This window comes from Orycteropus afer, unplaced genomic scaffold, assembly GCF_000298275.1.
Source record: "Orycteropus afer afer isolate SDZICR_OR568_19922 unplaced genomic scaffold, OryAfe1.0 scaffold00690, whole genome shotgun sequence".
Taxonomy (NCBI): domain Eukaryota; kingdom Metazoa; phylum Chordata; class Mammalia; order Tubulidentata; family Orycteropodidae; genus Orycteropus; species Orycteropus afer.
This window is the reverse complement of record NW_006922277.1, coordinates 877409-898337: the sequence shown is the minus strand read 5'-3', so window position 1 is coordinate 898337 and position 20929 is coordinate 877409. Positions and strand designations below refer to the sequence as shown.

Below are 20929 nucleotides of genomic sequence, written 5' to 3'. Positions count from 1 at the left end.
TCTATTTATGCCATATATTAGGGCCCTTAAATTTGCCCCTAGATTTTCCTTGAGGAACTGCATAGTTTTAGGTTTCACATTTAAGTCTTTGATCCATCTGGAGTTTGTTTTTGTGTATAGTGTGGGGTACAGATCTTGTTTCATTTTTCTGCAATGGATCAATCTCCAGTTTTGTCAGCACCATTTATTAAACAAACATTCTCTTCCCCATTTAATGGATTTTGGGTAAACCCATTGTTGTTGAATCAGTCTGACTCATGGTGATCCCATGTTTTACAGAGTAGAACTATGTGGGTTAAAACTGCTGTCATTCTGGTTACAAGCCAAGTGCAAAGCGTTTGCACCAACTAGGGACCTTCTTGGGAGCTTGGTAGCGTAGTCCCTAAGGCACTTGACTGCTAATCAGAAGGCTGGCGGTTCAAACGCACCAGCCACTCCTTGGAAGGAAGATGGGGCAATCTACTTCTGTAGTGATACTGCCTCAGAAACCAAGGAGGGGTCATTATGAGTCGGGTCCCACTCGACGGCGCATAACAACAACAATAAGGGACCTTCTACTCCAGCATATTTTAATCAAAGTTCCTTTATGATGTTCATATCTTTACCTTGCTTTGCCTCTGCCCCAAGGTCCCTTTATTTGTAAGACCTTCTCTGACCCCCTTGTACTTTATACCCTCTCCTCACCTCTCTGTATCTCACTTTTTGTTCATATCACATATCACTACTTGCAAAAACAATACGGAGGCAGCATCTGATCTCCTTTAACTTCACAAGGAAGAGAGAGAATCAAAATGAACATCAGAGGCCCAAGGCTGATTTCTATGAGGCAGAGGTCAGACATACTGCCACCTCCAACATTTTCACCAGTTCCGACACCAACTATCTCTCCCATGGCCCTCTCTGCTGGGTTCAATAATTCATTGCAATGGCTACATAGAATTCACAGAAAATACTCACAATTATGGGGTTTATTAGGGAAGTAACAGGTTACAGTTCAGAATCAGAAACAACTCAGGATACAGTACTTCAATCAGGACAGGTTCTTCTCAGCCATACTGTAGGCATGCTTTTCTCTGGCTTCAGTTTCTGGCCTGCTCAGGCCAGTGTTACAAAGTTCTTTAGCTTTGCTGATAGGTGCCCAGAGAGGCACGGTACTCTGCCAGGTAGTCTTGTGCCTGAAAGTACTCAGCTTTTTCCTTCTGTGGGCTGGGAAGCCTGCTGCTCTATACCACGTTAGTCTCTTCGTTCTTCTATCTCTACTGCTGCCATCTCTCTGCTGTCTCTCTGCCAAGGAGGTCTAGCACATGTATCTCAGTTCCAAGGATGCATTCCACTCTTGGTTCTTCTTAGGTCTTGATGGTAGTGAAATCCCCCTCTCTGTCTCTGGGATGGCTCATTTTAAGCCTAGTGGGATGATAAAACTGACCAATCCCCCTGTTAGGATTTGGTACACCTTATTTCCATGTTCCCATCCCCACAAGGATGCCATGTACCTTATTTATATTATTAACAAGCTATGCAATCCAATCAGTGGGTCACAACCTCACAGTTGCCTAGTTCCACCCATTCATCTGGTGGGAGGCACAAAGGACATGACTAGAAGAGCCATATTAAGTGTTTCACTTCATCACACTACTTAACATCATGTTATTTATTTATTTGTTTATTTGATTATTTTCAGTCTTCTCTACTGTAATTTTAGCAGCAGGAGAGCACAAACATGCTCTGCTTTATTTGGTGCTATATTCCCATGCAAGGTATATAATACTCATTCAATACATATTTGTTGGATATCATTATTTTAATATCATTAAAAACACTACCAATACTGAAGTTAAATGAGAAGGAAAAAATCACCAATAACCTTTATGCAGCAAAAAAATGTATTTGTCTTGCACTGAATTTTGAAAATTCATTCTGTTTTGCAAATACACAAATCCTTTAATCTATCCTAATTTACTGTATCTATTTTTATAATAAAAAAAAAAACTTCAGGATTTGTTTCATAGTTTATCTCAATGCTAATTTAAATTTACTTTCCTGCTTGTTTTTCATCAAAAAGAGATTTCTTGCTGATTTTTTTTTAACTTAGCAATTCTGCAGATTTGATTAGAGTTTTGCTTGACATACTAAGGAAATGAACACACTCAGGAGGCCCCTTTAGGATCCACAACCCAAGGGCAACCCTCGGACCCAGGGTGCTAATCCCACAGAGCTTCCCAACAGGAACCATCAGTTTATGGGCATGGAGGAAGGGATGAGCCCTCGGATTCCAAGTGTGTGAGAAAGTTGGAGAACTCAGCTATTTTCCATTTGTCATTTGTTTTGTGCAGGAGACAGAAAACTTTTCAAGCAAAACACAACTGGAGAAACATTGCAGGAACCCTACAGAGTTGAACAAAAGAGGACTGTGTAATGAGGGCTGCATCAAAGCTACATTGAGCCTTCTTGGGGGGCTGGCAAATTAGTGTCATTGGATGGATTCATTTATGTATTCGGATCTGGGGTAATTCAGTGAGCATTGAGTTGAAATTATGTTTATTCAATCCATGAAGCACTCATCTACAAGGAAATTATGGCAGTGGGTGTGGAGAGAGATGGAAACTTCTAAACCCACTTGAGGACAATTGTTTATAAAAATCTTAGCATATCCATTTTTATGAACTACTTTTATGATTGTGGAATCGCTGGGTAGTGCAGCTACTGCACTCAGCTGTTAACCAGAAGGTTGGAGGCTTATGTTCACCCAGAGTCGCCTCTGAAGAAAGGTCTGGAGATCAGCCATTTAAACCTCTATGGATTACAGTTCTACTCTGACACGCAGGAGGTTTCCAGGAGATGGAATTAACTTCATGGCAAATGGTGGGTTTTTTTTTTTGTTTGTTTGTTTGTTTTAGTGATTGTTCCTGATTGATTTATTGAAATAGGTCTGTCTGTCTTTTGTCTACACTTTAGCCATTCTAGTTCTAAAGGTCTTGTGAATCTTAAGCAAGCAATTTAAAGATATTCAGTGACAAAGATTAGTATGTTACTTTGTTGCATTTGTTCATGTAGCCTTTGTTTGCCAATGATCCTGTGGATGTCTGTGTTGACATCATCAGTCAAAGTGTCAGTTGAAAGAAAGATGGTGGTTCAGCAATTGCAGATTATCTCCTTAAAATAAGGAAGTCTAGAAAACCCTGATTAAAAATCCCTGGGTGGAGCAGCATGTTTATTCATTAGCACCCATAATTATGTCAAAACAATGCTTCAAAGAAAGAGTGTAAATGTGTGAGTACATACCCATGTCATATGCTTAAATACTAAAACTAAACTAAACCCAGTGCCATTAAGTTGATTTCAACTCATAGAAACCCTATAGGACAGCATAGAACTGCCCTTGAATGGCATAGTGTCTAAAGTATTTAGCTGCTAACCGGAAGGTTGGTGGTTCAAACCCACCAGACCCTCCGCAGAGGGAAGATGGGGAGATCTACTTCCATAAAGATTTATCGCCTTGGAAACCCAGTGGGGGTGGCTATGAGTCACAATCTACTTAATGAGAGTGAGTTTGGTTTGTCCTTTTTATACAGGTTTTCCAGAGCTGTAAATCTTCACAGAAGCAGACTGACATATCTTTCTCCTGAGGAACAACTAACTCACTGCCATGGAGTTGATTCTGACTCATAGTAACCTCTGTTGGGTTTCCAAGGCAATAAATCTTTACAAAAGTAGGAGAGACTGGTGGTTTTGAACCACCAACTGGCTAGCAGTCAGATGCCTTAGGCACTGAGCCACCAGAGTTCAAACCACCTACCCATTGGTTAGCTGTCAAGTACTTTAACCCTTGGCCACCGGGGGTAAAATTCCAGTTACTTTGTTTACAGAACAGAAAGATAAAAGGTGTTAAGAAAATGTTATAATTGGGAATGTATACTCGTCACATAGAAAATGCTGAATACCATTATTCTCTGGCCTATATTGATGTCTAGTAGATGGTGAAATTGTTGATGGTAACAAATGTTTCTTGATCTTTCCATTCCCCATAGTTCCCTAGCATAACACCTTGTACATGATGAACTGTCAATAAATATTTGTTGAATTGAATCAGTTTTGGCTAAGCAGACCCTGATTCAGAGTTATAACTGATTCATGCAAACAAAAGCAGACAGAATAAATATTAATAAAGGCTGACCTTGTTTTAAAATTTCAAAGTTCACAGATTCAAGGAAATGTTTAATGATACCTCTTTTTATAATCTGGGTGGGGAAAAATTTGCAAAATATTTTTAATAGTGGCTAATAAGTTATTTGAGGGAATGAGGATCATTGGCATTAAAAAAAAAAAAAAAAAAAACTCCCAGTTCATGTTTTTGTGAGAGTCCAAATCCCCAAGAATGAGAAGATTTAGCTAATCTTTCCAATCACTTCTCCCTCCCTTCCCACCCCCATCTCCTTGGAATTATGTTATCTCTGCTCTTCTTAAAAGCTCTGAAACCTTTTGAATTGGAGTGGCATTCAAAGGACAGTCAAGGGTCACCCTTGGAATATTGAAGGAGAGTGGATTACAGGCGAGGGAGGGGAAGGAAGCAGCTGGGGCTGGGCAGAGGCATTTACAGGTCCAAGGCAGAAAACGCTAGGAAAACTCCACCTGAGCTGCTGTTAGCTCTGAGAAAGCTGCCCAGCTTGCTGCTTAAAGACAGGAAGTAGCAACATAGCAACAACCCACCTCATTAGTGATCTAGTATGTATATTGCAGTTTGTGAGCAGAGAAAAGGAAAGCACATATTACTGAAATCAATTACACAATGGCCATTTGAACAGAAATAGAATGGTTCCTTTAGAGAGCAGGGATACAGGAACCTTGTAAAATTAGTCCAGATACTGTTTTCATGAAGGGATAAAATACTACAGAACTTAGAAACTCCTGTTACTTATTTATAAAAATAAATAAATAAAACCTTAGGATTTGTATACAAATTCCTCAAACGCCTTCAAAATAATTATCTTTTTAATTCCAACTATATTTGACCTTTCTTCATTTTTTTAAGATATGGATTTATGTTTTCTTTTTCATGCAATCAAATCAAGCAAGGACTGATTACAGGCCGAGCATTGTACTGGTATTTGGAGTAGGAAGATTCAAAGACTAGCCCCTACTATGTAGCAATGGTTATTTATTGATTTTTTGGGGGGTTGGGGAGGAGATGAGGTGGTAGATCATGAATCCCTTTGAAAATATGATGAAAACTAAGAATCTTCTCCACAATAAAGTGCACATACACCCACATTTTATCAGAAGGACATAGACACAGAGCATAGAGCAAACAAATATAAAGCTATTACTATTATTATAGGAGCCCTGGTACCACAGGGATTAAAGAGCTCAGCTGCTAAGCAAAAGATTGGCAGTTTGAATCTATCAGCTACTATGCATTAGGCCTGTTCGAGGGTGACACAGTGGCTGCAACAATGGGCTCAAGAATAGCAAGGATTGTGAAGATGATGCACAACTGAGCAGTGTTTCCTTCTGTTGTACATGGGGTCACTGTGAGTCGGAGCTGACTTGATGGCACCTAACAACAACAACAAAAGGGTGACCTGGGTAGTGTAAAAGGTTAATTGGTTGACTACTATCCAAAAGATTGATAGTTCAAACCCACCCAAAGGCACCTTGGAAAACAGGTCTGACAATCTTCTTCCACTAATAGTATGCTCTTGAAAATCCTAGGGAGTGTAGTTCAACTATGTACACATGGGGCAGCTATGAGTCAGAATTAACTTAATAGCAACTAACAAAGGCCTATTCAAAGCATATTTGTGAATTGTTTATTTAATCCACAAACCTATCCCACGACTCATATAATTACCTCTACTTTCCACATGGATGAATTAAAGCTCTGAGCAATTTAGTTCTCTTGTCCCACGTCATTCAGTGAAACCCAGTAGAAGCGAAACCCAGACCTGAGCTCAGGCTCTCAGACTCCAGCACCCAAACTCTTAACCAAACACCATGGGCCTGGCATGAGTAAGGAAGCCGATTGTAAGCAGTCTGCCATGGCCAAGGGTCATTCTCTGTGCAAGTTAGACAAGGCAGTCCCCAGATGCTGTAGTTCCACCTGCCAGTAAACCTTCATAATTTTACAATAATTATAAAAATGTGAACAGCACATTCTGTGGTCGTGCAGTATACCACTGCATGCCACAAACCTAGGGGAAGCTAGACCAACGTCTGAAAGTGGAGGTACGGATGCGATAGGGAGGAGTTTGGACACAATTTAGAAGGAATTGCAGAAAGAAGTCTAGTTTTGCACTGAATTTTTAGGAATGTTAGTCTGTCAGCAGGGGGCAGGATGGATTTTTCTATTTATGTATGGAAATTTGAAACTATAAGGAACTAGATATTATTTGAACATAAAATGTTCTTCTCTACTGGACTTTTGTTGTCATTTAGAATGGAAGGATAGAATGAGGTGTATCCACATATTTAATGTAATATTTATTTAAGTGAATATTGTCCTCTGAGATAAATGATACAATTAGACCATTTGTAATAAAATTATAGTTCTAATATGTATGAGTCTTTGATAATACTGCTACTGAATGACCGTTAGGAGTTCATCGTGTAGTAGGAGAGTCTCCCCTGGTGAGATGGAGATTCTTCCAAGCTGGCAAGAGGTACTGGCAGAGTCATGAGGCTGAGGTCCACAGCAAGTTGACCCTACACTGATGTGGGGCTACTTCCAGCTCTAGTCTCTGATGCCTTTGCATCAGATATATTGAGCATATCCCCTAGACCTAAGTCTTTGCAGATTCAAACTCAGTCCTAGGCAAAAAAGCTGTTCTTTCTTTTTTCAATGCTCCTATTAGGATTCTTCCATTTTGCTCTAAGGTAAAATAAAGTAACACAACCACAAAAACTCACTTCTATTTCTGGAAGCAGAATTTAAGTCAGTGTGTATGGTTTGTGGGTCCCTGGCTTGTTCAATGGTTAATGAGATTGGCTGCTAACTGAAAGGATGGAAGTTGGGGTCCACTCAGAGGTGCCTTGGGAGAAAGGCCTGGTGATCTGCTTCCTAAAAATCAGCCACTGAACACTCTATGGAGCACAGTTCTGCTCCGACAACATCAGGTCAACATGAGTGGAAACTGATTCAGTGAAGCTGGGTTTTTTTGTATGGTGTTTGAGCACACAGGTAAGATAGCCGGAGGAGGCCTTAGTTTCACTCTGTAGAATTTCATAAATGATTAATGTATTTTAAAAATATTAAAAATTTCAAAGGCTGTCCTTGTCCTTCACTTTCCTTCCTTCCTTCTTATTTTTTTCTCCTCCCTTCTTTTTTTCTTCCCTCCCTCCTCCTTCCCTCCCTTCCAATCAATCAATCAATCAAAACACATCTATTGAGAACCTATTTTGTATTAGACACAGTACTGGGTATGAGAATTCTAAGACATGTCTGCCCACAGAGGTTTCAGACATCTCAGCTATTATAGGGTATAATATCTAAACAGTTTTGGAAAAGCAAATGATTAACCAATAGAAAAACTTTCATCATTTTATTGCATCTGCGGATGCACCTGGTGGTGCAGGGGTTAAAAACTCAGCTGCTAACCAAAAGGTTGGCACTTAGAACCCACCAGTGATTCTATGGGAGAAAAGACCTTCCAATCTGCTTTTGTGATGATTTTAGCCTTGAAAACTCTATGGGACAATTCTGTTCTGTTCTATGGCTATGAGTGGGATTCAACTCAATGTTGCGGGTTTGGTTTGGTGATATGTTGTAAATATGTAACCCTTTCTTCAAGTCCTCTGAAGATTCCATGTAGCATAGATAAGAGAAACCAATATGGTTTTAAAAAATGGGGATGGGCACTTTGGCCCTCCTCTGCCTATCTTTGAGGACATGGAAGTAACTTGAAGAAAATCTTGGGACTTCTCAGTACTCTATTTGAAAACCCTGGGAAGAAAGCTGAGGCCATTCTGAGAACCAACTGTCATTCACTTTTACAAAAGCTTATACATTCTGTGATATGTATAAGCACTTATTAAGTCCCTCTTCTACACTGCTTAAGATGCTAGAAAGTAAGATTTTTAAGGTTTGAGACTAAATGTTCTGTCTTTGTTAATGCCTAAAATCAAAACAAAACCCACTGACACCCTGTGATAGAGAATTATCCCATAGGGTTTCCAAGGCTGTAAATCTTTATAGAAGCAGACTGCCTCATCTTTTTCCCACAGAGTGGCTGGTGGGTTCAAACTGCTGACTTTTTGATGAGCAGCCCAAGGTGTTAACCACTACACTGCCAGAACTACTAAATGATTATATATTCAAATTGCTTTTATCTGAGTGTACTCTGATTAAATCCTGATATCTACTTGAAGACATCAGATTATGAAGAATGTATGAATATAGGTGTGTGTATGCAATGTCAATACTGCTGTATAACCCCATTACCAAAAGACCAGATCTAGATGAGCCTGGATTGAACTCTTATTGATGCTTTTTCACAAAGGCAGCAGAAATTGAATTGATGGTGCTATTAGGTTGTCAATAACCGTGTCTCCCTTTCTTCCCAGAGAAATATACAAGAAGCATCTCTCATACAGTCACTTTAACCTCTTGGGAACAAAAGAGCTATAGAGGTTCAAGGTGATGATCTAGATGAGGTGTGTCTGTCTGAGTGCTAGATGCTTTGTACAAGACCAGAGCTGGCAGATGCCTGTTTTGTGGGTTGATTTCAACCTATAGGTTCATGCTGATCAGCTGCTCTTCTTATTTATTTGCCTGCTTGCTTTTAAAAATAGCTGTACGTGATGTTTGAATCTTTAATTGCAGTCATTTCTAGAGTATAACAATAATTAAGGTGACTTGGCCCTCATGGTGGGACTTAGAGGGGATAGAGATCCTGGGAGACAACTGGCAGGGGAGGAGGAAATTACATACTTATCTGAGGTTAAACAAAAGACAAGAGACTCTTAAACTGTGCCCTTTCTGTTATTACTTTTCATTAGTAAATATTACCATCTGACATCAGAGTAAATCAGATATTTTACAGTATTATTTCTTCCTTTTGAAGTGATTTTATATGTTAACCTTAACCAAATAGACCATATACAGAAAGTGTTGGAGTTTGTGGGGACAGCAAATAGTGTAACATGTCCAGGGCATCTTCTGAACAGGAGCTCTGGACCCTATCTCTCTCTGTAATGACCCTGCCTGTCTCTAATGCGGTGTTCATGGAACTGTGGATCGTCATCCAGTGTTGCAAATGGCCTAAGTCAAATTCGGTATGCACACACTTAGGTTCATTTTGGTAGATAATGGTAGCCATCAATAATTAGAGATAGGTGAGGTTTTGCTATATCCCCAGCAAGCTTGCTACTTGGTTATAATGAAAATAAGCTCAGACCAAAAGCTGCCACACAGAGAGATATTTATTAAACACGGTTTTATCAGCAAACAATCCCAAAAGTTTGTTTAATCTCTGTAAGTTTGATGAAGTGCTAGTTCTCTATCATTTTAGGAGAACCTAACATATCTTGGAGGAGCTCTGGTAGTGTAGTGCCTAAAGGCACTTGACTGCTAACCAGAAGGCTGGCAGTTCAAACCCACCAGCCACTCCTCGGAAGGAGGATGGGGCAATCTACTTCCATAGGGATACTGCCTTGGAAACCCAAGGAGGGTTGCTATGAGTTGTGTCCGGCTCGACAGCACTTAACAACAACAACAACAACAACAACATATCTTGGAAGGAGCACTTGTGGTGCAGTGGTTAAACACTTGGTTATTAACTGAAAGGTCTGTAGTTCAAATCTACTACCCACTCTGAGGGATACAAAAACCTGGCAACAGCCTCACTAAAGATGGCAGCCTAGGAAACCAAGGGGCAGCTCAACTCTGTCCAATAGGGTCACCGTGAGTTGGAATCAACTCAACAACACACAGCAACAGCACACCTTGCGGGAAAGTTTCATTAAGATAGATAAGACAATGTTCTAGAAGGAAGATCTATTTCCAAGAAGGACGAGACTGTGATTCACTCATGGTCATGCAGATAATTAGTGCTACATCAGGGAAAGCTTGTGAGTTCTCCTGAAATCTCTTTAGTACTTTATCTAAAACCCAGTATTCATTTTGAAGTTTGAATGCTCGGTTAGATGTTCCTAGGAATGCATCTTATTTATTTCAGGCTAGAATTCAGTACATTTTCAGTCATATTAACCGTAAAGTGGGAGCTCTGGTGGCATAGTACCTAAGGCATTTGACTACTAACCAGAAGGCTAGTGGTTCAAACTCACCAACCACTCCTCAGAAGGAAGACTGGGCAATCTACTTCCATAGGGATACTGCCTTGAAAACCCAAGAAGGAGTCACTATGAGTTGGAACCAACTCGATGGCAGTGACTTTTTTTTTTCTTTTTCAAACTGTAAAGAGACAGGAGAAATAGATAATAGGTGAGAATGTTGAGTTGAGGAAGAAAGTCCAGGTTGTGAATGACGTTAGTGGTGAAAATTTTCTAGTGGGATTATCAAGGCTATCTATGTATAAGCTTTGTATTTAAGTTCATTATTATGCAAATTTATGCCTCTTGAATAGTTGCTAGACTTGTGGGTTTTTCTATTTTTCTCAAAACAATTTTTATTTGTAGCTCAAGTGATGACAGTTGAAATGAAAGAATCAGTGGTTGGTGAATTTATGGTGCTTTTAGTGTCCTTCTTTGATCTTCATAAATTTTCAAAATTTTCTACAATAAATATATATACATTCATCAATAGAAAAACCTTATAAAATATAGCCTTATTTCTAAAAGTCCAATAAATATAGAGATTGTTTATAGAAGGAAGAAATGTTTAATGGTGAAAAATTAGAAATTCAAACTTTTGTGGGAAAAACAACAGTCTTTAGTACATTAAATTTCATATTGAGCACTAAACCACTTAATACTAAAAAATAAATAAATAAAAACAATTCACCGCCATGGAGCAAATTCTAACTCATAGTGACTTCCATTAGGTTTCTAAGACTGTAAATCTTTAGGTAAAAAGACTGCCTAATCCTTCTTCTGAAGAGCAACTGGTGGGTTCAAATTGGCAACCTTCTGTTGTTGTTATGTACTGTCGAGTGGGACTCATAGTGACCCCTCCTTGGATTTCCGAGGCAGTATCACTACGGAAGTAGATTGCCCCATCTTCCTTCCAAGGAGTGGCTGGTGGGTTTGAACTGCCAGCCTTCTGGTTAGCAGTCAAGTGCCTTAGGCACTATGCTACCAGAGCTCCCAGCAACCTTCTAATTAGCAGCCAAACGCCTTAATCACTATACCACCAGAGCTCCTTAAACCATTTAATAATAATCAGTAACTGGTAAAAGAAAGAGAAAAAGTGCTTTTCTTCATGAGTATGGTAACAAAATTCACACTTGGGTTTTCCTTCCCCTCAACCCACAAAGATCTACTGTTTTCTTCTTAATTCTTAGTGTTTTTGACCCTTCCTTCTCAGTGGGCGAAATTAAATACTAAATACGGTGTTGTGTGCATGTCTTAAATTGGTGTGGATAATTTGTTTCTACTTTTATTCTAAATTAAAATGTGGCATTTTAAGAGGTGGGGGGAAGTCCAATACATTTTTTTTTCTTCATAATGAATATAATTTTTTTCTACTGGATTTCTAGAACGAGATCTGTTGTGTATAACTTTGCCATAGTCTGGCACTCCTCAACAAAATAAATTATTTCCTTGTAGTTTTCAAGCCTCCCTATCTCATTTGCATTTCCTTTCAAGCTATCCTGATTGCCTGTTTCATAGTTGGTTTGTATGTACATACAGATATGCTGGACCCAGTTCAAGCTTCGTGTAGAGGTGCCAGGTAGTTCCATCGAGTGGCTGCCCCGGACACGGGTGCTTTCCTGAGTTAATGATCTCACTATCTTTAGTCCCTCTGACCATAAAATGAGAATGATTATGCTTACATAAACTCTGTTGGTTAAATTATTGATGATCTTTAGCTGAATTATACCTTTGTTTATCTTGTATTATTTTTAGCAGCCTGGTACAAATTCAAGTTGAATTATCCTGGATAGAGTGTTTTAGATCTACTCTTCAAATAGAGGTTTTATAACAGAACTTCTCTATCTATAACAGAATAGGGACTTGGCTATTTAAAAAAAATATATTAAAGGGTGTCAGAAATTAGTATAAAACTAACATAATTATATTTCTGTGTAGTAACTGTATATAAATAAAGTGTAATTAGGTGCTGTTGAGTTGGCCCTCGACTCATGATCATCCCATTTACAACAGGATCAGAGTGTTGTGATCCATAGAGTTTTCACTGGCTGAATTTTGGAAGTAGATCACCAGGCCTCTTTTCCTAGTTCATCTTAGTCTGAAGCTCCACTGAAACTTGTTCAGTATCATACCAGCATGCAAGCCTCTGCTGACAGGCTCCACTGACAGGCAAGTGATGGCTATACTTGATTGAGGTACACTGTCTATGAATCAAACCCTCAAACCTGGATCTTCTGTATGGAAGATAATACTACCAGTAAACCAAAATGAAGTATGTATGTATATATATATCTAACTCACTGCCATTGAGTCAATTCCAATTCAGAGTGACCCCTTTTGGGTTTCCCAGGTGGTAAATCTTTACAGAAATAGATTGCCCAACCTTTCTTCTGTAGAGAGGCTGGTAGGTTTGAACCACCAACCTGCTGGTTAGCAGTCAAATGTCCTAGGCACTACGTCACCAGAGCTCCTTAAAATAAAGTATGGAGAGTGTTAATTAGGTAAAAGTCATTAGAATGGGAGTGGCAGTGAATAGACATGTACTTCTTGTAATCTGTTTATTATCTTAACATCGTTAAAAATTAGAACTGTAATTTACAGATAATCTAAGCTAGTACATTCTAAAATGAGTTTTAAGAAGCATTGAGCCATTAGAAAATATAATAAAGGTTATAAGGAAAAAGTTTCCACAGTGAGATAATTTTGAGAAATGTAAGGTTCAACAGAGTTAAATCTGTTTCTTTCCTGGTATCCTTCTCCTCTGTGTTTTCCACATGAGTGTGATTGCAGAACTCTTTTATCGTAGAGTATGTTTTGAAACAAGTGGGCTGTGAAATGCACTTTGGGAAATACCTTTTTTTTTTTTTTTTAATACAAGCTTTTCTTTCTCCAATGAGAAGGATGGTTGAGTGGCTGGCCATGTTTATCTAGAATGTGGACCTGAATGCAAATTTGGGAATTTGATACCATCTATGAACTGTTCACTACACCATGTTGTCCTACAGATTTCACCCAAGAAGTGTCAGACAGAGGTTTGTTCCTACAGCATGAAGGAAGAAGATAACACACACAGAAAGCTCTTGGACTCTGTTACAAAAGCTAAAACAAAAACACAATCCATTTGCCTAGAGTTGATTATGACCCATGGCAATCCCATGTGTTTCAGACTAAAACTGCTCCATAAGGTTTCAAATGGCAGATTTTTCAGAAGTAGATCACCAAGGTACATCTACATGGACTTGAACCTCCAACCTTTTGGTTAGTGGCTGAGTTGTTAACAATTTGCTCCACCAGTGATTATTTCCAAAGGAAAACCAAACCTACTGCCCTTGACTTGATTCCCCCATAGTGACTGCCATTGGGTTTCCAAGGCTGTAAATCTTTATGGAAGTAGATTTTCTCATCTTCCTCCCATGGAGCAGCTGGTGAGTTTAAACCACTGACCTTTTGGTTAGCAGCCAAATCCTTACCCACTTAGGCCACCAGAGTTATCCAGGCCTTCACTGCCACACTGACTCTGTGGCAAAACTCAAATTCTGGGCTACTACATCAGTCACTAAAATTCTTGATCCTCAGATCTCTTATCCAGTGCCTGCTAGGCAGCATAAACACGTACTGATCTCTGGAGATATATCTAGTGTATGTAATACAGCTTCACCACTTATTAGCTATGTGGCCTTGGAGCAAGTCATTTAGCCTTTCTGAACCTCAGTCCTTTTTCTGTAAAGTGGGCCTAATACCTTGCATAGTTTGGTTAAAATTAGATGCATCTAAAGTGCCTGTATGGTAGAAGTCATTCCATAAATTGTACCTATTTTAATTCTTTAACAATGCCTGAAGAAGGTTTAAATAATTACTGTGTGGTTTGATGTTAACTTGCTTTTCTTTCCCTGTAGGGCAATTTAAAATTTTTGTTAATGGAAAATTCCTCTCTTTCTTATGTTTGAATTATCATTTTTTAACCAACTCCAAACAGACTTTATTTTTATTATTATTATTTTTATTTTAAAATTTTAATTGTGATTTTGGTGAAAGTTTACAGAGCAAATTCACTTTCCATACAGCAGTTCACATATACTTTGTCTCATGACATTGACTGCAGTTTCCCACAATGCTACAGCTCCCCTCCCACTTCCTCCCGATAGTTACCTCTTTCCTGTGTCCATCTCTCCATGCACTCCTGCCCCCTGAGAAGTCTCCCTGTGCATACACAGCCCTTGTATTCTCCCATGATTAATCTCTCCAAGGAGTATATCTATCTAATGTAAATGTTGACCTCATATGCCTGTCTTTTGTTTGGTTGGAAGCCACAGGAGTGGATTTAGTTCCAGACCTAAAGGGCAGCTAGGAGCCATAGTCTCAGAGGTTTTTTTTTTTTTTTTTTTTTTAAATGATTTTGAGTTTCATTCCACATTGTTCTCCCACTCTATCCAAGATCTCCTACATCGATCCCCCTCTGAGTGGTTGACAGTGGTAGCTGGGCACCATCTAGTTCTTCTGGTCTCATAGTTGTATAGGCTGAGGATTGCATGTTGTACCAGTCACTTGGTAATTGTTTCCAAGCATCTATGGTTTTCTTCATTGTTCTCTGCTCTGGATGAGGAGAGACCCATCCTTGCATCTAGATGGCCACTTGCAAGTTTTTAAGATCCCAGTCATGCGGGCAAACATTTTAAAGCCACTATTATAACTATAAGGAACTCTGGTAGCGTAGTGCCTAAGGCACTTGACTGCTAACCAGAAGGCTACTCCTCGGAAGCAAGATGGGGCAATCTACTTCCACAGTGATACTGCTTCGGAAATCCAAGGAGGGGTCACTATGAGTCAGGTCCGACTCCGTGGCACATAACAACAATAACAACAACCATCTGGTTCACAGGTCTCTTATGACCCTTATGCATGCCCCGTATTAACACATACTCTGTTCTTTCTTGCACACACTCAACATTATTCTGTATTGGGCTACTTTCTCCTATTGGGGCTGATAAACAAATTATAGAGAATTACTTCTTTGACTATGTGTATGTTATTGTTGTTATGTGCTGTTGAGTTGGATCTGACTCATAGCTACCCCTCCTTGGGTTTCCAAGGGGGTATCACTACAGAAGTAGATTGCCTAACCTTCCTTCTGAGGAGTAGCTGGTGGGTTTGAACTGCCAGCCTTCTGGTTAGCAGTCAGGTGCCTTAGACACTATGCTAACAAATTACAGATGTTCAGGTAAGAGGTCTTCATCAACTCAATTTTATTTTCCATCTGCACTAGCTTTTTCTGTTCCCATTTCCTCCTGTAGATCCTTGTACTTTTCGAAATAGCAGCTCTCAAACAGTTCTGCAAAATATCTACATAGGTGTATGTTGGAAAGCACTTTCTTTCTTCACTCTGGTAGAAAGGATTTTACAAGTAGCCTTAGCTTTGGGCAAGGAGCCCTGGTGGCGCAGTGCCTTAGGTATTTGACTGCTAAGCACAAGGTTGATGGTGCAACTTTTACAAACCTATAAAGGTTTACTGCCTTAGAAATCCAATGGGGGTCCCTAAGAGTTGGAATTGACTCCATGACAGTGGGTTTGGTTTTTTTGGTATAGCTTTGGGCAGGGAGGAAGGGCCTCCCAAGATGAGTCCTACTTGAAAGAGGCTCTCCTCCCATTACTTATAAGACTATACTTGGTGGTTACTGCTCAGGACACATTTTCAAATGGATCCACCAGTGGCTGCAGCTGTGATTAAAAGCTGTCTGCTCTCTGCCTCACTAGAGGTTTGCTGTTTAACCCATATGCGGGCTACAGTTGCATCATGGAAAACATAAAGTGTTTCATAAGATGAAAAATCAAATGAGTGCTTGAATGACAAACTCCTGCGTTTTTCAAGCTCAAGTCACTGAGAGGCATTAGTTGGCAACCTAGCCATGTATGCGATACATAAAAGTAATCTAAAGAAGAAGAGCTTAATGGTCAGTGAATATATACCATCTGCTGGTACATGCTTTGCACACATCAGCCAGACTGAACATCTTATAGATTTAAGTGCACTTGAACTTATCAGCTGCATTTCAGTTTCTCCATGAGATTTGGGATTCAGTTTGACCCTTCACAAATAAAGCCAGAGTAGAATATCTTTTTTCAGTCCTCCTAGATAGTCACTGATATGTGAATACTCATGTTTGGCTTATCACAGGATAGTGGACACCATTTTAAACATTAGCTTTACCGTTAACCTAACCTATTAGAAAAATGCTTAAATGAGCAATACAGTCATAGGAATTGGGTGTTTCAAAGGCCCAAGTCACACCCCTTCCTTTAGATTAGAGAGATGGAGTATTCAACCTTCTACGAAGTAAAAAGAATGCGCTAGAATTTAAATCTGAGCTCTTCACTTCACATGGTAAGTATACTTATAAAGGGCATGGGATAAAGCAAAATATTCCCTGCCTTACCTTACCCCACTCAGCTAACTGAATCTAGAAAATCCAGACATGCATTCTTTCTCAGCGATATAGGAGAGAAATTTGGGGAAATGTGAGAATTGTGTGTGTCCCTCCTGCCACCAAATGTCAAGTGCTCTAAATCTCTGAGAATAAACAAAGTCAACAAAATGCTAATCTATCACCAGCAAATTTAGGCTGACAATAATGTGAATTGACCACATTGATTCCATTGATTATATTTCAAATATTTACAATATGGTGAGACAAGCCTAATTTATTTTCTAAAGAGTTCAAGGAAAGTATCACCATTTCAGAGGGGGGAAAACAATGGAGCAATGTTTGTGGTTGCTATCTGCAATAATCTAATGCTGACAGAGAGTAGTATTTTATTTAGTAATTAACAGTGTAAAGGGGAGAGGAGCTGTCATGTTGGTTCTTAAGCTGGGGAATGTGATGAAAGATGATATCTGCGATCTCATCCTTTCCACTTGTTTAGGATTGTCAGGATGAGAAATGTCAGCATTATGAAAGCTCGGCTCTGCTCTTGATATGATAAAACCCTTCAAAAGCCAGTCTTCTCTCTCCCTCATCCCCCTCCTTTCTCACTCTCTCTCTGCACTTGCTTTTTTATTTATCCTGTTTTGTTAGATGGCAGAAATATAATTCTTTTCTTTCTTCCTATTATAAGCCACCATTTTTGTTTTATTATATGTTTCACAACCCCTAATGCCCCACTGAAAATTACCTTGTTAAATGACAGTGTTTCAAAGCCATGAATCCTTTCCACCATTCCCTCAGAGGTTTGAAACAGTCAACAGACTGTAAAGAATAAATAATAAAAAAGTATTGATTATTTTGATGACTGTGAGATTCAATTAAGTATTAATTTTGCCCTCCAGTGGACCTATCAAGGTATTCAAAAGGGAGGATTCAGCTCAGCTAAATGCGTGCTGAGTGCTTCAGCCTTAAATAGGGAGAAAATGTGTTTACCTACAGTATTTGAAGAAGAAGTGCATTGATGCACAGAGTCCAATATTTAAGTGCTGTGCAAATTAAGCCCTGGTGACAGTGACATTGTTTTCAGTGGTATGAGTATTGACTAAAGAAGTGCATTTGATGACAGCTTAAACTATTTGTATTGATTAACATTTTCATAGATTATCATGTGTCATATCAAATTCACTTTTCAGGCATGAATACATTAAAAAAAAAAAAAAATCCACCAGCATACTGCAACCAATGTAATGATGGGACGGGGAGTGTGTTGCCCCACTTGCTCCTGCGCTGGTCACCTGTTTCCTGCTCAGGAACCATTTAGGCATGAACTTGGCAATAAATAGCTCCCAGATAACACAAAAAGGGCACTTCTTGCTTTTCTTTTTCTTTTGCATCTGCTATTTGTGTCCAAATAATATCATGCATCGCAGTTTGCAAATAGAATACAAAGGCTAGAAACTTGGGAACTCTTTCTGACCCTTTGATGTCTTCCAAATGAACTAAAGATAAATCAGATTTAAATTATTAGGGGGAAAAGTTTGCTGGCTTTTTTGGAAGGTGCTTTTTGTTTTCTTTTTCTTTAATTTTCTGGGTGTATGATGCTCTAGGTATCTGAATTATTGAACACAGTTTGTAAGTATTTTCACATTTCCTTAAACATTTTTAAAATATTTCCTTGTATATTGTTTGTTTTAAAATGTTGTTTTGATTTGAGGTCACTTCGGTCCTCAATATGGGACCCAGTGAAGTCAACTTCTAAGGATGCTTATAGAATTTACATAAGAAATATGTTTTATTCTATTGAAAGCATAGTGAGGAGTCTTTTCTCCTCTCTTGGGATAGGGTTTAATTGCTTCTCCCCCAGGGAGAAAGCTTCTTAAAAGAGCAGGCGTTTCCTCCATAGGGTTCTCCTTCCTTTTTTAGTATGTTGCTGAAGTAGAAGCCCAGCACTTTCTTTTTTCTTACTGCGTTAAAGACAGGACAAGGTGTAAAAACATTCGCACAAAAGCATATTCCACAATTAAAGCTGTGTTGGGTAGGTTGCTTTCAAAGAAGTTTTTTTTTTTTTTTTTTTCTTCCGAAGCCTCCTGAATCTCTCACATGCTAGTTGAGCTTTAATAGGGTGGGGAGTAATGGAAAACTCATCGGATCTGTAATAGCTCTTCACTTGACTGCAGCCAGCAATAACAGCGGGAGCAGCCAGAGATAAGAGAGAGAGGAGAGAGGGAGTGTGTGTGTGTGTGTAAGAGAGAGAGAGAAGAGGGAGAGGACACGCACACTAAAGCTGCCACTTTTTTTTCCTCCCCTTCACTCTTTCCCCCCATCGTAGGATCCAATGATAGCTGGACAAGTCAGTAAGCCCTTGCTGTTAGTGCGGAGTGAAATGAATGCGGAGTTGAGAGGTGAGGACAAGGCTGCTACTTCAGACAGCGAGCTGAATGAGCCCCTGCTTGCGCCTGTGGAATCAAATGACAGCGAGGACACTCCCAGCAAGCTCTTCGGTAAGTCTGTCTAGGTATTTCATTTCAGTTCTACCATGTTGTCCGGAAGAGCAACGTCCCCCCACCTCTTCTGGTTCCCCCCTTCCCCCCGTTGTTCATTCAATTTTCTTGTAAGTACTAAAGAAGAGCTTCGCTTCTTGGAGGTGCTAAGCAGCTAAAGCTGATTCCAGGTGGCTGACTGGGAGAATGTCCTCCAAACTTTTACCAACAAGGAACTTATACGCTGTCCCATTTTTGACTTGGCAAGTCTTGCTCGAGTCCCCGGGCTAGGAATAATTTGAAAAAAAGCAATGGTAATAGTAATCAGGAAATCAGTTCCATTGTGGAAATTGGTTAACGTTTATTGAATAAATATCGACTCCGTTTCGAGTTGCTTCGCAGCCTTTTGTTAAAGGGAAGGAGAGTGAAGAGTTTTTATCTGTGATCAAAAGACAGGAGAGGAGAACTGAAAAATATCAATACAAGTCATTCCATGCCAGGTAAACAAAGGTGGCTACGGGACTTGCTCAAAGAAATAACATTTTGTAATCACAATTAGAATGAATGTCTCTTCTTTTAAAAAGGTGATGAGGAAAAGAAATAGGACCTGAATCTCTCTCTCTGTGTCCCTCTTCCCTTTAACATGTGTTTATAGTCTCATACTAAATGTGGCAACAGCCCAAGACCTTTTAGGAATCTTTGTTTCATAAACAAAAGGAGAACAAGTAGAGTACCACTCCAGCAAAGACATCTGTCATTCAAATAGATGACACTCTGTAAGTCAACTCAGGCAACTGTGATCTCTAATCAGAAAGGGGAGCGAGTTGTTGAGGTGCGTGCCTGAGTGACGGATGTTGATAGATGTCTCTGCTGGAGAAGCACTTTATGACACAGAGGGACATTAGTTTCCAGAACAATTGTTTCTGAAACACTTGCTTTTAATTATTTTCAAACGTTTGTGTGTATGTGAAGACACATAAATCTTAGAAATATATATACACCTGTATGTATGTGTGTATGTAGATAGGTGGATAGATAGACATATACATATAATAGAGAATTGATTGATTCCAGGTTAAAAACCGTCTTGTGTTAGAATATCAAAGAAAACAAACATTATTGCATAGACTACTTTGTTAAGAAGGTCATTAATCCAGTTGTTTTTTTTTTTAAGTGTTTTATTTTTTTGACCTGTAGAAAGAAAGCTGCATGAATAGTTTGGCAACTCTAGGCCAGTTTCAATAGAAGGGCTTTTCTGTAATTTTAAATGTTCATTCAAGCATTTGAAGTATGCTGCAGAGAAACTTTTCTTTTTCAAAATTTCTATGAATAAAATGACATTTATATTTAAGGGTACAATAGATTCCCATTTCAAGAAACTCTGTGATATTACCCTTGTTTGAAAAGCAGCAATTCCACCTCTGACATAAATTCTCCGAAGCTAGGCATTAAGGTTTTAGTCATTTTCACTCTAAAGAAATGCTTTGTTGCAATCTAAGTTCTTATCTATATGGAAAGACTTAAGTCCTAAAACAATCATGTCCATTTTAGGAAGCTGGTAGAGAAGTCAGCTAAAATTATAAAATACAGGAAAGTAAAAGACTTTCTAATGTTGGGTGTACTAGTTCTAAGCAGTTTGTCTTTTAAAAAGGAATCAATTGTAAATTCAACAAAGATACTTAAAACAGTTTGTTCCTAAACTTTGCATGTTGTTATTTGTTGTTATTTGCCGTCGAGTCAGCCCCGACTCATAGCGACCCCTCCTTG

General features: G+C 39.1%; 1 protein-coding gene across 1 annotated transcript in view; it reads left to right on the top strand.

Annotated features, from left to right (window-relative positions):
* Positions 1-20929, top strand: part of POU6F2 (POU class 6 homeobox 2) — a 728490-nt gene that overhangs the window by 164050 nt on the left and 543511 nt on the right. Inside the window, exon 2 of the mRNA XM_042783132.1 lies at positions 19012-19183. Coding sequence (XP_042639066.1) covers positions 19012-19183 — 172 coding nt within the window. The remainder of the gene's footprint in view (positions 1-19011; positions 19184-20929) is intronic.